The 17,195-nt window shown below is 35.9% G+C and overlaps 1 protein-coding gene across 1 annotated transcript in view; it reads left to right on the plus strand.

The window, feature by feature from the left end:
- Nucleotides 1-17,195, plus strand: part of IFNAR1 (interferon alpha and beta receptor subunit 1) — a 41,067-nt gene that overhangs the window by 18,870 nt on the left and 5,002 nt on the right. The window contains exons 3-10 of the mRNA XM_027875479.1: nt 2,536-2,723; nt 3,763-3,920; nt 4,063-4,204; nt 4,805-4,916; nt 6,219-6,418; nt 6,518-6,672; nt 7,739-7,889; nt 16,936-17,081. Of these exons, the coding sequence (XP_027731280.1) occupies nt 2,536-2,723; nt 3,763-3,920; nt 4,063-4,204; nt 4,805-4,916; nt 6,219-6,418; nt 6,518-6,672; nt 7,739-7,889; nt 16,936-17,081 (1,252 nt within the window). The remainder of the gene's footprint in view (nt 1-2,535; nt 2,724-3,762; nt 3,921-4,062; nt 4,205-4,804; nt 4,917-6,218; nt 6,419-6,517; nt 6,673-7,738; nt 7,890-16,935; nt 17,082-17,195) is intronic.

Raw genomic sequence — 17,195 nt, forward strand, 5'->3', positions numbered from 1 at the left:
ATTTCTTTAATCTTTTTTCATCAGTGGTAATGGAGGAATCACTGCATTTGGACTCTACCTCTGTACCTGCTAAGCTGCATGAGGAAGTAGAAGAAGCGTTCAAAAAGATGAAGGCAGAAAGAGAATCTGTATCAAACTAAGTACCTACAGAACAAATCTGGTCTGGAAACAACCAAGAAACTAACACCTCTATGTCCATCATCCAATCTCTAGTAAAAGAGAATGATGTATACACAAATTAAGGACATGCTTGATGAGAGTATTAATAGGAAACAAGAAGGCTTTCACATGCTGTATTGCACAGTACCCACATTGTTGTCATCATATGATTTGTTTTTTTTTGTTGTTGTTGTTATTTCTTTTTAGGCAATTGGGGTTAAGTGACTAGCCCAGGGTCACACAGCTAGTAAGTGTCAAATGTTTGGTCTGAGGCCAAATTTGAACTCAGATCCTCCTGACTTCAGGGCTGGTGCTCTATCTACTGCATCATCTAGCTGCCCCATCCAATTAGTCATCACACAGTATTACTGTCACTGTGTACAATGTTCTGGTTCTGCTTACTTCACTCAGCATCAGTTCATGCAAGTCTTAACAGCTTTTTCTGAAATCTGCCTTAGCTTACAGAATCTTAAGCATAAACTTGCTGACATGTAAAATGAGTACAATTGTTTGGTGATTTGAACATTCTTTGGCATTTCCCTTCTTTAGGACTGGGACATAAACTGATCTTTTCCAGTCCAGTGTCCACTGTTGACTTTTCCATATTTGCCAGGCATATTGAGTGCAGCACTTTGACAGCATCATCTTTTGGGATTTTAAATAGCTCAGCTGGAATTCAGTGACCTCCACTAACCTTTTTGTTAGCAGTGCTTCCTAAGGTATATTTGACTTCATTCTCCAGGATGTCCAGCTCTAGATCAGTAACCACACATCCTGGTTATCGGTGATGTTAAGATCTTTATTGTATAGTTCTTCTGTAGCTTCTTGACATTTCTTCTTAATCTCTTCTACATCTGTTAAGTCAGTACCATCTTTGTCTTTTATTATGCCCATTTTTGCATGAAATGTTCCTTCAGTATCTCTAATTTTCTTGAAGAGATATCTTAGCTTTCCCATTCTATTGTTTTCTTTTATTTCTTTGCATTACCCATTTAAGAGAACCTTCTTATCTGCATTCAGATGGGTATATCTTTCCCTTTCGCTTTCCTTCTTTCCTCAGCTGTTTGTAAAGCCTTATCAGACAGCATTTTGTCTTCTTACTTTTCTTTTTCTTTGGAATGTTTTTGTTGCTGTTTCTTATAAAATATTGTGAACCTCTGTCCATAATTCTTCAGGTATTCTGTCTATCAGATCTAATCTCTTAAATCACTTCCACTTCATATTCATCAGGAATGTTGTTTAAGTCATACTTATATGGCCTGTTGTTTTTCCCTATTTTCCATTTAAGTCTGAATTTTGCAGTAAGAAGCTCACGATCTGAGTCATAGTCAGTTCCAGGTCTTATTTTAATTGACTATATAGAGTTTCTCCACCTTTGGCTGCGAAGTATGTAATCATTCTGATTATCGATATTGACTACCTGGTGATATCCATGTAAAGAGTCAACTTTTGGGTTGTTGACAAAGAGTATTTACTATGACCAGTGAGTTATCTTGACAAAACTCTATTAGTCTCTGCCCTGCTTCATTTTGTACTCCAAAGCTAAATTTGCCTGTTATTCTAATTATCACTTGATTTCCTACTTTAGCATTCCAATTCCCTATGATGAATGCGGCTTTTTTTTTTTTTTGGAAGATGTGGTAGGTCTTCGTAAAACTAAGTAACTTTAGCTTCTTCAGCAGCAGTGGTTGGAGCATAGACTTGTATTACTGTGATATTGAACAGTATATCTTGGATTCGAACAGATAACATTTTGTCGTTTTTGAGATTATACCCCAGTACTGCTTTTCTCACCCTTTTGCTCTGAGAGCTACTCCATTTCTTCTAAGTGATTCTTGCCAGTATATATGATGACCACTCGAATTAAATTCACTCATTCCTGTGCATTTAAGCACACTAACATCCAAGGTGTCAGTGTTTAATCTTTTCATCTCCTGTTTGAGCACATCCAGCTTACCTTAGTTACTAGAAATGGTATAATTTTTAAAAATTTGGTTGTATACATGATGCATCACTGAGTCTAACTGAAAATTTGTACTGCCAGAGTATGTTTTACTGGTTATCTTCTAAATCCTTGTGTATAAGCTTACATTATAGGCATTGGGTTTTTTGTAGTGAGCAGATTTATCTGATTTTGTAGTGAGCAGATTTATCTTGCAAATCATCTAAAGGGTAATTGTAATTGAATTGATCTTTTAAAAAATTTCCATAACAACCTATTGTCTTCTCTTTATTTTTAGTGTATAGATAGCAGTACAGATAATTCATAGAAATCATTACTAAAGTAACATGACTACACTTAAGTTAGAGCTTTCTTAATTTTAATAAATAGATGTACTTAATAGATGCTTATTTTGTTGTTTTTGTTTTTTGAAGAATAAAGTCTGGTAAGATGAGCAATTGGAACAAATTGATTGGATGTCAAAACGTCACTGGCACCAAATGTGACTTTACTTCAACAAATTTAAATATATTTGAAAAAATTAGAGTGCGTATAAGATCTGAAAAAGGACAAGAAACATCACCATGGTGTAATGATGTCCTGTTTGCACCGTTTCAAGTAGGTAAGGAGCCAGTTCTGAGTTAAATTGTCTGTAGTTCTTGATTAAAAGTATTGTCATGTTATTGATATGTACATGAAATTCAGTTGCTCATTGATCTCTTTCCAAAATTAGGTAGTCATGCAGCAATTCCTAATTGAAATTGCTTTTGTAAAAGACTATTCTGCTATAACGTAATTATTCTGTTAGGGAATACTTGGGCATAAAGTAGAACATGTCTTCTAAAAAATGTCTGAGGGCTTATCAACACTTTCATCTGTTATCTCAGAAACTGTATGGAGAACAATTATATCTTAAGGAAACTTCTTTGAGTGACCTCAGATACTATTAAGATGTCATAAATTAAGTGTGATATTTTTAAAAGGTCATTTTATTGGAGGAAGTTTATTCTTAGAAAACAGCTAGCTTACCCTTATTTACTTATATCCATCTGTCTTTCTATATTTGTTTATTATAGCTAAGATACATGAATGTTTCTTAAACTAGAGTATTGAGCAAGACTTTATAGAATATTTATGGTCACTCTTTACCCCTAGATTACCTACCCTAACATTAAATGCAAAATTCTTTCAGGTTTACCCAGTACTAGGAGTGAGGTTCTGGTATTGACTTTCCAGTCCAGGGATTCTAGAGGTGTCATGTTTAATATTCCAGGAAGAACCTTTCACCTGTAGTTCTTGGCATTTTTATTTCTAAGGATCCCTCTTTTGTTGCTTTAGCTAGAAAGTAATTTATTCCTAAAACTGAACTCTAAATCACCTTTGATGTGCCCAGAGCATATCTGGAAACTTAATCCCAAGACCCTCATATTCTCTTACTGTTGAAGTTCCTAAGCCAGGTGGTACTTCTTAAAAATATAGCAGTATAAATACCTAAAGAAGTTACTTCCTCGTTACAAATAACTTTAAAATAATCTTCTTACCATAGGTCACATTTCCTTTTTTTCATTAATTATTCATCATGTTGATAAAATTATTGAATTGTTATATATGTGATTATGTATATGTGTATGCATACCAAAAAAATTGCTTTTCCTTTCCAGCACAAATTGGTCCTCCAGAAGTACAGTTAGAAGCTGAAGATACATCAATAATAATAAATATTTCTCCTCCAGGAACAATAAATAGTAGCATGTGGGCTACTCACATCTCAAGTTTTACCTACAGTCTAATTATTTGGAAAAACTCTTCAAGTGTAGAAGTAAGTAATAGTTGGGTTTCTAAAAATTTGATGTGAGAATACAGTTGATTTTGAGAAGAATGAGAAATAGAAGAACATGTGAAAAATTAGATTCCAAAATTGGATTCTATTTTGAAAAGAATACATTTCTCTCTTATTATAGGGAACTCGTTATACTGTTCATTCTGGAGATAAAATTAATGATCTCTCACCAGAAACTACTTATTGTTTAAAAGTTCAAGCAAGATTACCTATACAGAAAAAAAGTGGTTCCTATAGTCCAATACTTTGTATAAATACTACAGGTAAGAAAGAAATCATTTTAGATCAGCTAGGAGATATACATGTATTTTTAGGGGAAAAAAAACACTAAGATCACTAGATAATGAGAGTATTTACGTAATTTTAAAAGTCTATTTGGGATTTTTTTTCTGAAGTTAATTTACTGCTTCTTGTCAAGAAAATGTTTTTGTTTTTGTTTTTTAAAGAAGACAAAGATTTTTTCCCCTTAAAGAAATATCCATGGAGCAGCTGGGTGGGTAGAGCACTGACCCTGGATTTGAGAAGACCTGAGTTCAAATCTAGCCTCAGACACAATACTTACTAGCTGTGTGACCCTAGGCAAGTCAGTTAACCCCACTGCCTAGCCAAAAAAAAAAAATATCCGTAGTAAAATAGATTGCTGTTTATCTTTTCCCAATCCACAGAAAGAAGATAGTTTGTTTTTAGAAAACCTTCTATAAAATGCCACCTTAAAAGTATTTTAATATTGTTGCGTTATGACATTTTGATAATTGTTTAAGCAGTATACCTTGCTAAATAGTCAAAGTGAACTAGAGCTGTTAGCACTATATATCATTTTGCCAGAGCAAAAATCTAACTTTTTTACATATTATTTGACCTAGCTCAACATAAATTACCTCGTCCAGAAAATGTAGAAGTTGATGCTGTAAATAACTATATTCTAAAATGGGATTATCCATATGAAAACATGAGCTTTCAAGTTCAGTATCTCCTGTAAGTTCAACAAGCCTGTTCTATTCACTTTCCTTGTCTATGTATATCATGTTGTTCTTCCTAATGCTTTATTTTCTAACCTAAGTCTCCCTATCTACAATCTGGTTGATTTCACTTGTTATTTCCCCAACCTGGATTGACATCATCCACTAAACCATGTCTTTTTTACTTTTAAAATTTTAAGTCTTGTTTTTTCCATGAAATCCTTTTAAATTGGTTATAATTATCACATCATTATTTGAAGCCGTTACCCTTCCTGTTTTCCTAAATACTTTATGTGGTCTTGAGTGAAAGGTTAAGGAAAGATGGGAAGGAGAAAGCAATCTCTTCTGCTAGCTGACAACTGGCTAGCCTATAGGAGAAGTAACCAAGTACCAGTGGGTGGGAACCAAGCTTAAATGGAAACTCAAGAAAAAATGTGCTGGCTGAACAGCAATAATAGATGTTGGGGAAAGAATAGAATGAAGAGGGAAGAGAAACATTAAGGGAAAGGGGAAGAGAAAAGAGAATGAAATGAGTCAAGGAAAAGAAGGGTTAGTAAAGATCTAGAATGGCGAATCAAAAGAAAGGAAGTAGGGAAAAGAGGAATCAGAAAAGAAGTCATCACCCCCAAGCTCTGTGTATCATTCCTCGAAGTTAAATGATCTAAGAAGGGATCTACAGAAAGGAAATAAAACTTCACTTGTATTCAAATGTAATTATACAAACTGATTAGAAAGTTGGTGCTGATGGTTTTTTGTTATGTGCTTTAAGTTTTACCCTTAATATGCTTAATAATAGAGCCATTGAAGAGAGAGGTGTTTCTGAGGGTTTGGCCATGCAATGAGTGGTAGATACAATTTACATAAAATAGTTTATTAATTTAATTTAAACTCCAAGGAAAGTGACATAGGTCATAAATGCAATAAAAGTTGAATATCGAAATCTTTGTATACTGAGGTGGTCAGAAAATGCACTGTGTACCTCTAATGGACTGAAGTTTTAGTTCATATTAATAGTTATTTATGAATCATTGTCCCTGCCCCTAATAACCTATAAACTTCCTAAGGGTAAGGATGTCTTTGTATAAACTTTGTATGTCTCCTAGATGGTCAGCACTTCAGACATATTCAGAAAATATACCAGGAGTATCTTGTCAAGAGCATTTAAAAATCTGATTGATGGACTCTTGATTTGTTCATACTGTTAAATGATAAATTTGAGTGATAGAAGTAAAATTATTTCTAAATTTTATAAGGTCTAATGTGTTTAATTCTGCAACTGTTGAACGTTTTTAAAAGTAAATTACATTTTGTCTTACAGGGGCTATTATAAAAGAATTCCAAGTGACTACTCAGATAAATGGAAAACTATATCTGATTGTAAACATATCATAAGTAGACACTGTGACTTCTCAGAAGAAATCACCACAGATGGAATTTATTATCTGCGTGTACAAGCTTCAAACGGAACTATCACATCTCTTTGGTCTGCTGAGAGAAAATTTGATACTAGAATACATAGTAAGCAGATACATGTTATAATTCTCCTTTATTGATGTGAGTATTTTTAAGTTTTATTTTTCTAATTAGATTTTGTTTCTCTCCATAAAATATATCTAGCCAGAAGAGGTCCTCCAAGCATAATAGTGAAACCCCATAAGGACTCACTTTCTGTCTACATTAGTGTTCCAGGAGAATCTGAAAAAAAGCCAATGAGCCAGGATTATCCATTAATTTATGAAGTTATTTACTGGAAAAATGCTTCAAATATTGAGGTAAAAACATGAATACTGTTTTCCAATTGAAGAGGTTCATGAGGTTCATTTTAACACTAGATTAATTGAGTTGGAGAAATCAACCAGCCACCATTTATATTATGCCTACTGTATACCCAGGTACTGTACAGGGCCTGGGAATGCAAATATAAAGAATGAAACAATCTCTAATCTCATTGAGTTTATATCCTAACAATTTGAAGTTTTAAATTTGGAGTAACGCCTAACTTTAAGGCTATACAATTAACTCAGTTAATTATGTTAGAGGAGATGGTACCATAGATAGTATAGGACATTACTTAATCTGTTTCCCCAGATTGCTTTTCCTGTATGAAATAGGAATCATAAAAGCAGTCTCTGAAGATGCTGATAGGTAAGAATAGTAAATTTGGTTTGTGTGTTTCTTTTTTACCTCCTGTTACAAGTCTGAGCAGTTCTAAGAGATGTAGTCACTTTATCTTCTGAATCCACTGTCATCGTTGCTCAGTAGCATACATCTTTCACTTTAGAATTAGTCAGCTGTCAATTAGCTATGTTTGAGAAAAGGAACAATAGCATGGATTAATCCAAACTAGTAGAAGATGATGTATTTCAAAGATCAATATAACTTAGTTTCCATAATTTTATTTTTTGGCAGTAACAGATTTAACTTCTCACCTTAGTAGTTATATGCAAACTGTGCAGTTTGCATTTCTTGAGCACCCATTACCTAGTTCAGGGGCAGAAAGACCAGAAGTAAATAATAATAAAGCACTTTATATATTTGATCTTCACAACAACCCCAGGAGGTAGGCTGTACAATTATAATTAGTTTACAGTTTACAGATGAGGAAAGTGAGGCCTCAGAGAGGTTAAGTGACTTGTCCCAAGGCCTTTGAACTCATCAGTGATAAAGTACCTAGACCCTAGTTCTTCTGACTCCAAACTGAGTGCTAAGTAGAGGTCAGTTTGGAATTAAACACTTGACGTAAATTAGCCACAAAATGGATATTTCACATCCTCATAATTTAGAGTTGACTACTATATTAAAGTGTGTGTGTAAATTTTTCCCTTTTTTTCTTTACAGAACAAAATGATAGTAAAACAGAAATTATTTGAAGTTTCTGATTTGAAGCCCCTGACTCTGTATTGTTTCAAGGTCAGAGCACTTCTTGACAATGAAAAGAGCAGCAAAAGCATTCAATTTAGTAATGTTGAATGCAGTAAGATAACACCAGGTCAGTGGAGATTTTTTGTGCATATCTCTATAGCAAATGAACTTGATAAAAATTATTTTACTCAAATACTTAAAGGGATCCACTGTCTCATGGAACAGAAACAGTTTTAGATTATTGATAAATACTATAAAAATATTCCCTTTTATCCTCCCTTCAAATACACAACACCAGGTATAGTGTAACTCTTTTAGGTAGTTTTTCAAGATACATTTATGAAATTGTTTTGTCATTTTTTCTGTCATTAAATAGTTATGTAAGAACTCTTTCAAATGCTTTATGAACATGAGCTTGGGTTTTGAACTCCATATTCTTTTTTTCTTTTTTTAAGTCTGTTTTCTTTTGTTTTCTATTCCGAGTTCTCTCCCACCCATTGAAAAAGTAAGAAGAATAAAACCAGTTACAAATATATATACTTAAGCAAAATCCCCATGTTAGCCACATCAAAAAAAAAAAATAGCTTCAGTCTGTACTTTGAGTTGAGCACCTCTTTGTCTGGCTGGGGAAGGGAGGGAATAGTGTGTTTCCTCATGAGTCCACTGGAACTGTGGTTGGCTCCGTTGTGTTAATCAGTGAAACTAATGTCCACATATTTTTGTTTTCCTCTCATAAATTCTTAGTATCCAACTTAATCAAATATGCTCTTTGAAATCTCATGCATATTTTTTCTTAATATAATTAAGATACTTTGGTTTATCACTTCATTATTTTGTTGGTTCTTTTCAGCATATAGGATTTCTTAGCCTCATTGTGTTGCCTCTAGTGGTAATTGTAAGTGCTATTTAGACAGTTGTTTTCCTTAAAACTGTTATCTCTATTAGTTATAAGTTAGAGACCAGTGTACTTTTTTGACTGAGAATATATGAGGACATATTAAGATCTTTCTGAAAAATTGTGTTAATTTTTAGGATACGAATAAAATATGAATCTCTTTGGGAAATATAGACTGTGCATGTAGAAAACATTTAAAGGGCATATTAAGTTTATAAGCAATATAGCTGGGGGGTTTTTTGTTTGTTTTTTGGTGAGGCAGTTGGGGTTAAGTGACTTGCCCAGAGTCACACAGGTAGTGAATGTGATGTGTCTGAGGCCAGATTTGCACTCAGGTCCTCCTGACTCCAGGGCTGGTGCCATCTAGCTGCCACAATATAGCTATTTTCTATGCAGAGTAAATCATTCAAGCAGAATGAATGGATTGAATTTGAATGGACTTGACCAAGAATTTCTGCAGATCACGAAGAAGTGATCATCTCACTTCTGCTTAATAATCTCCAATGAGGAGTGTCCGTTACTTCCTAAATTAGCACTCTCCACTTTGGATAGCACTCATTTTGGGGAATTTTTATCTTTACTTCAAGCCTAGAGCTGTCTCTCTGTAACTTACACTCATTGCTTCTAATTCTACCCTCAGGAGTCAAGAATAAAGCCTAATCCCTTCTACATGACAACTCTTCAAATATTTAGACAGCTATCATGCCCTAATCCCCCACCCCCAGGCAGTTTTTCTCTTCTCCAAGTTAAAGTCTCTGGTAACTAATGCTTATAGAGTATGATCTTTAGTCAGCAAGTTTTCAGCTTACCAATGTCTATCTTTAAATATGATACATAGAACTAAAAACATTGATATAGATGTGCTCTGATTAGGACAGATTTCAGTGGAAATCTTCTTTCTGCATACTAAGAGGCTTTTTAACACAGCCTCAGATAGCATTAACTTTTTTGTCTATCTTGTCATAGCATTGACTCAAACTGAACTTGCAATCCACTAAAACCTGTGATCTTTTTCATAAGAATATTATCTAGCCACCCTTCCTTATCCTAACTTAAGAAGATTTTTTAAATTTTACATTTATCCCTATTAAATTACTATTATAATCTATGTTAAGAGAGGCATAGTGTCCAACAATTAAGAGGTGATACTTGGTGCCATATTTTAGGGAGGACATTGATAAGCTAGAGAGCACATGGGGAAAGTATTCAGGACTGTGAAAGGGCTGAAGACAATAATGTATAAAGATTGGTTGAAGGAACTGAGGCTATTTGACCTGGAGAAGAGAAGATTTTCAAAGGAAGGGAATGAGATCCATTTTCAAGTATTTGAAGGACTTGTCACGTGAAAGAGGGATTTAACGTGTTTTTCTTGACTTCATAGGCAGAACTTTGGATCAGTTTGTAGAAGATATAAAGAGGCAAAGTTACACTTGATGTAGGGCTATCTAGACAGGCTTAGGATCTTTCAGTGAAGGTCTTTGAGGACTGACTGGATCACCACTTATTAGGCATATTGCAGTGTGTATTCTTGTTCGGGTATGGTTTGGACTAGATGGCTTCCAAGAATCCCGTGTAACTCTAAGATTCTGTGATTGTTTACATTTCTTCTTGTTAGATTTGTCTCATCATTTTAGCCTGTCTTGATCTTTTTGGATGCTAATTCTGTCATCTGTCATACTTGCTATCCCCCTCATATCGTCTGCAAATTTGTCAGGCATGCCTTCTCTGCTTTAATCCAAGTCACTGATAAAAATGTTGAATGGTGTAGGACCAAAGATAGGTCTCAGGAGCATTCCACAGGAGCTCTCCCTCTAAGCTGATATGAACCCATTAATGACAACTGTACATATGATAATCCATCCAGTTCCAAATCCACCAAATTGTGCTGTTACTCTAACACAGATATTGACATCTTGACCACAATATTGCATCATCAAAATTTCAATGCAGGAAAAAACCCACAAATTTAAAATAAGTTATTAAATTTAAGATACATCATTTCTTTTAAAAAATGTTTTATATTTTTTGAAATTATGCAAATTTCAAAACAAAAACTGTTAAGGGGTTAAAGAAAGTAGGTTTCCAGGGAGGTGCTGAATTTTTTTCTTTAAAGGGGGTGGTAGGCCAAATACATTTGGGAACCTCTGCTTCAGGTGAATGACTTTGATTGTTGAATGGAGGATGGATTAGAGTGGGTGGAGACTGACAGGCAGACCTACCAGCAGGCTATTACCATAAGCAGAGTATGAGAAGGGTCTGCAATGGAATGGAGTACAGTATCAGAGGAGATAAAAAGGTACATTCAAGAGATGTTGCAAAAGTGAAATTGACAGGCCTTGACAATAGATTGATATGGGAAGTAAGAGTTAGTGAGAAGTCAAGGACAACATCTGGGTTGTAAGCCTGGGGGATTGGGAGGATGCTCGTGCCCTTGACGGTAATAGAGAAGTTTGGAAGAGGGTAGGGTTTGGGGGAAAAAGTAATGAGTTCAGTTTTAGAAACATTGAGTTAAAGATATTTATGGGATATCTAGTTCAAGATGTCTAGTAGGCAGTTGGAAATGTGAGACTGGAGGTTAAAGCTGGGATTTGCATAGAGATGTTAATCAAATCCGTGGGAACTGATGAGATCACCAGATAAAATAGTATAGAGAGAAAAGAGAAGGTGGTCCAGGACAGGTAGGCATGACCTGGATGAAGATCCAGCAAAGGAGACAGAGAAGAAGCAGTCACATAAGTAGGAAGAGAACCAGGAAAGAGCAATGTACAGAAAACCTAGAGAGAAGAGAGTATCGAGAAGACAGTGATTGACAGTGTCAGAGGCTGCAGAGAAGATAAGAAATTTGAGAGAAGGCCATTGGATTTGGCAAATAAAGATCATTGTTAAATTTAGAGAGTTTCAGTGGAATGATGAAGTCAGAAGCCAGACTGCAGAGAGTTAAAAAGAGAATGAGAAGAAAGATAGTAGAGGCATCCAGATAAAGAACTGATGGCCTCCAAATGCAGATTGAAGCGTGCTATTTTCACTTTATTTTTTTTTTCATGTTTTTTTTTTCCTTTTGGTCTGTTGCTTTTTTTTTTACAACTGTGACTAATATGGAAATATGTTTTTCATGCTTGCACATATATAACCTATATCAAATTGTTTACCATTTTAGGAAGAGGGGAAAGGAAAGAGGAAGAGAGAAAAATTTGGAACTCAAAATCTTGTAAAAATGGATGATAAAAATTTTCTTTACATATAATTGGGAAAAAATACTGTTTAAAAAAAAAAAGAAAAGTAGTGGAGGTACCTGTTGTAGATAGCCTTTTGAAGAAGGTTAGCCACAAAGGGCAGGTGAGATATGAAATGATAGAGATGGATGGATCAAGTGAGGGATTTGTGAGGATGGAGAAGATATGGGCATGTTTGTAGGCAGTATTATGAGAAATAACTCATTTGGACTCAGGAAGGATGAAGTTAAAAGCCCAGTTTATTACGCAGTAGCAAAAGTGGGCATCCTAACACACACACACACACACACACACACACACCAAAGCAACTATTTATTTCTAATCCCAGCCGTAGAGTCCCTCCTGTGTTTCCTCATTGGCTGAGTACTCCAGAGTATACAACTTTCCAGCACGCCTGATAACACATCTACTCCTTGACATGTCCCTCTTCCTCCTACATACATCATACGTGCTTAACCCCACCCAGAGGTGAAGAAGTTAGTATTTATGAGCACACTCTTAAGTAAAGCTTAACCTTTGTCCTACTTACTGACTTCTACCAACAAAACAAGATAAGACTGGTTCTTCTTTGCTTTACTTAGTTATTTTTCTAGTGATTGTTTCAACTTTATGGAAACAAACATTTTCTTTATATCTTTCAGTGTGAAAGGAGCCAGTAGACAGGGACAGATTGAAGATCAGTGAAAGAGTGGTGATGATAGAGGGGTCAGTCTGTTGGTGGAAACAGGATAGAACGGGATCACTTGTCCATGTGGAAAGGGTTTGCCGTGGCTAGGTTTAGAGCCACCTCTTCATGTGGGACAGGGGTGAAGGAGGCAGAAGATAGTGGCATGAGGCATCTGGGTGATGCAAGATGGAGGGAAGAACAAGATCACATGAGGAATGCCCTCGATTTGTTTTAGTAAAACACTAGGCAGTGTTCTCAGCAGAGAGGGTAAGAGGAGGGGGAGCCATGGGAAGCTTGAGAAAAAATGAAAAAAAAACCAACATACGCTTTACCCAAATATATCCTTTTATCTCCAAAGTTAAATGATCGCTAAAAAAGGAAGAGTTATTTCCCTTTACTTTGTAGCGTGGTACTTGAATTGACTGTTTAACTAGAGTTTTATTAATTTTCCATGTTGACTTTATTTACATAGTTTTAATCACAGTGTATATTGTTCTTTGGTTCCACTTTTTCATTCTGTATCATATCAAATAAGTCTTCCTCTGTGTCTCTGACTTCTTCATAGTCATCATTTCTTACAACACAATAATCTTCCACTGTGTCCATATGCTATAATTTGTTCAACCATTCCCAATTTTGAGGTACATATTTTGCTTTTCCAAGTCATCAATAAGTATTTATTGAGCTTAGTAACCCACCATGTGCCAGTCAGTGTGCTAAATGCACAAAAGATACAAAGAAAGGCAAAACAATTCTTGCCTTCAAGGAGCTCACAGCCTAAAAGAAAAAACAACATGCGGACAGCTATGTACAAACCAGATATATATGGGATGAATTTGAGGCATTTTTTCAGGGAATGGAAACTGAGATTGACTTACTAAAGAAGGTGGGATTTTAGCAGAGACTCGAAGGAAGCCAGAAGGCGGAGGGTGAGGATGGACAGAATTCTAGACTTGGGTGACAGGCAATGAAAATGCACAAAGTTAGGAGATACGGTGTAACTGGGTCATACAATACATGGAGAAGAGTAAAGTATAAGAAGACTGGAAAGGGTAGGAAGGTATCAGGTTATGGATTTTAAAAGCCAAACAAAACATTTTGAATTTGATCCTAGACAATACAAAATAGGGAGCCACTGGAATTTATTGAATGTGAGGGAGGGTGATACGGTTAGACCTGTACTGTAGGAAGATTACTTTGAGAGCTGAGTGGAGTTTGGACTGGGTGAGGCAGGGAAAGCTACTAGCATGCTATTGCAGTAGTCCAGACATGAGGTGATAAGGACCTACACCAGGATGGTAGCATTGTCAGAGGAGAGAAGGGGGCATATATGAGAGATGTTAGGAAGGAATAATCAACAGGACTTAGCAATTAATTGGATAGGGGAAGTGAGAGATAGTAAAGAGTTGAGGATGATACCTAGGTTTTGAGCCTGGGTGACTGGGATGATTCTGATATCCTTAACAGGATTAGGAATATTCAGAAGAGGGAACTTTTTGAGGGGAAAGATAAGTTCAGTTTTGACCATATTAAATTTAAGATGTCCAGGAGACGTCCAGTTTGAGATGTCTCATAAGTAATTGGAGATGTGAGACTAGAGGGTAGAGTTGGATAAATAGATTTAAGAATCATATACATGGAGATAATAATTGAATCCATGTGAGTTAATGAGGTCACTAGGTTAAATAAATAGAGGGAGAAAAGGGCCCAAGACTTGGGGGATACTCACAGTTAATGGGCTTGACCTGGATGAAAATCCATCAAAGGAAACTGAGAAGCAGTCAGACAGGAGAAGGGGGAAAATACCTATTCATGTCCTTTGACCATTTATTACTTGGGGAATGACTCCTATTTTTGTAAATGTTAGTCCATTCCCTCTATGTCATAGAAGTGAGACTTTTATCAGAGAACTTGCCACAAAGATTTATACCTATTTGCCTGCTTCTAATTTTAGCTAAATTTGGTTTTGTTTGTGCAAAAACTTTCAAATTTTATTTCATCAAAATTGTCCATTTTTCCTTCTTTGATCTTTTCTCTCTTTGGGTAATGAACTCTTCCTTTATCTGTCTCCATAGCTATGACAGGTGATTTTTTTCCTTGCTCCTCCAATTTATATTGCCCTTTATGTCTTGAGTCATGTACTGATTTGTAATTTATCTTGGTTTCTGGTATGAGATGTTAGTCCATACCTAGTTTCTGCCAGACTACTTTGGCTCTCCTCTTCATCTTCTCTTTCCCTCACCCAGAACCCAGTCACAAATTCTTTTCCTTCTTTTCTCTCTCTCTCTCTCTCTCTCTCTCTCTGTGTCTCTGTCTCTCTCTCCCTCTCCTCCTCTCTCCCGCCTTCTCTCTCCCTCCCCTGCTTTGGAATCGACTCTCCCTAGCTTCTTTTGCTTAGAACTAATCCTTCCCTTAATGTACCCTCCCTCATTGTTTTTGCCTTTCCCTCCTGTTTCCCTGTTGAGTGCTATTATTTCTGTGCCCAGCTCTGTGTTTTTGTGTTTGTGTATGGGCACAAGCATGTGTGCTCATCTTAACATTGAGTTCACTCTCCTTCATATTGTGTTCAAATGAGGGGCTAGGGCAAAATCTGTTGTACTTCATATGAATTTCAGAAAGCAGATATATTAATTATGATGCCAGAGAAGACAATGGCAAAAATAGACATAATTAAAAGAGATAAACAGGGAAACTACATTATACATAAAGGCATAGAAATGAGTTAATAGCAGTATTTAATGTAGTCATTGAATTGCATGGCATCTGAGTACTTGAAGGAAAAGTTAAGCAAATTACAGGAAGAAATTGATGGTAAAACTGGTGGTTGGGAACTTCAATGCAGGCAATCAGGGTTAAGTGACCTGCCCAGGATCACAGGGCTAGTGAGCATCATGTCTCTGAGGCCACATTTGGACTTGGGTCTTCCTGACTCTAGGGCTGGTACTCTGTCCACTGTGCCACCTAGCTGCCCCTTCAATGCATCCTTTTTAAACCTAACCAAATTAACAAAAAGATAAAACAAGACCTTCAGTCAGTCAGTAAACATTTATTAAGTAACTACTGTGTTCCAGGCACTGTGCTATGCACTAAGCTAAATTAAGGATATGAATAGAATTTTAGGGGGGAAAAAATAGATATAACTATCTGGTTACTGTTGAATGGGAAAAGAACATGCATATTCTCAGCTGTATATGGCATTTTCATAAAAATAGACCATTTATTAGAGAATAAATCTTCATAAACAAACACATTTATTAACCACAACTCAGACTGTGTTTCATAAAAGACCTATGAAGAAAGGTCTAAAAATTGGAGACTGATTTAATCCTAAAGAATTTGTAGATGGCCTTTCCTCTTACCTTACTTTAGAAGTGGATCTTTGGAGGCCATCTTCCTTCTTCCACATTCTAAATCTTCTCTCATCCTCTTAACCTTTGCCTCTGTATGAAGAGGGCTGTGAATATCTTTCCCCTGCTATGGCTAAATAAACTCGTTTTGTTAACTTCTGTGAGTAATTCATTTTGGTCCGTTCTCAAGACTGAGTAATCAGGATGGCCAGAGTCAGGGCTGGCCTATTACAGAAGTGAGGAAATTGAGGATACAAATGGAGGCATTAGCCTCGGCAATGACAAGGGCCTCTTCATACTCTGAACCAGAAGCAAAGATGCTTTAGCGGTTTCATTTTTTACCTCTGCCTGGACACTGTCCAATCACATAGCCAATAATGATCATCTTTTTAGAAGCTTCTCTCCAGGGAGTATTTAAATTATCTGCTGCCAGCACTTTTCACTTGCATTAACCAATGCTGCCCCAGGGACAGCACCAGTTTATTGGTGGAAGATTCTGATGCTCGATTTTCTCCAGACCTTTTAAAATTCACAAAGTAAATGCTAAAGGAAGGCCTCCAACAACCATAGTACAAACCTAACTGGTTGAGTCCCTATTCCATATGAGGAGCAACAGTTCCGCTGGAATTATGTTGGGTTAGAAAAAGTCTGTATCCAGGAGGCTGACTGGAAGCCTCTCCATCTTCTACTAGGTATAATAAGTACCAGTGCTGTCAACTCTTATAGTTAGTCAGCCAACTAGGAAATTCTCAGTAGAGGAGTCATGCAGGACTGGAAACCAGCCGCCTATAGATCTCTCTGTTCAACCGGAATGCTACAGATTTATTCGTTTTTTGAGGGCAAAGGGAAGCACCCATTAAATTTGTTACAAGGCAAGGCTCACAGGGTGATAATGGTAGTATATTAAAAAATGCCTAGAATAGAAGACAAAGGGCAGCAATTAGACAGATATGTGTGTATATGACTCACTTTTTTCTCTGCCTAGAATGCCACTTATTAAATTCATTTTCTTTGAATTCCATTTTTTTCAGATGAACCGAAAAAAACCTGGATTATAGTCATTTGCTTTATATTTATCGTGGGACTGATTGTTATAGCTTATTGTTTAAAAAGACTACTGAAATTGGTAAAATATGTTTTTTATCCATCCTGCAAACCTCCTTCAAATATGGATGAGGTATGTGGCACTTTTTTCTTCTTCTTTTGAAGGGATGCAGAATGTACAGAATTATAATCCCTCAAGAAAAAGATGTTAAAACTTGTATAATGTTAGAATTCAATAGAATATTTA

This window comes from Vombatus ursinus, unplaced genomic scaffold (genome assembly GCF_900497805.2).
Source record: "Vombatus ursinus unplaced genomic scaffold, bare-nosed wombat genome assembly UNPS02014809.1, whole genome shotgun sequence".
Taxonomy (NCBI): Eukaryota; Metazoa; Chordata; class Mammalia; order Diprotodontia; family Vombatidae; genus Vombatus; species Vombatus ursinus.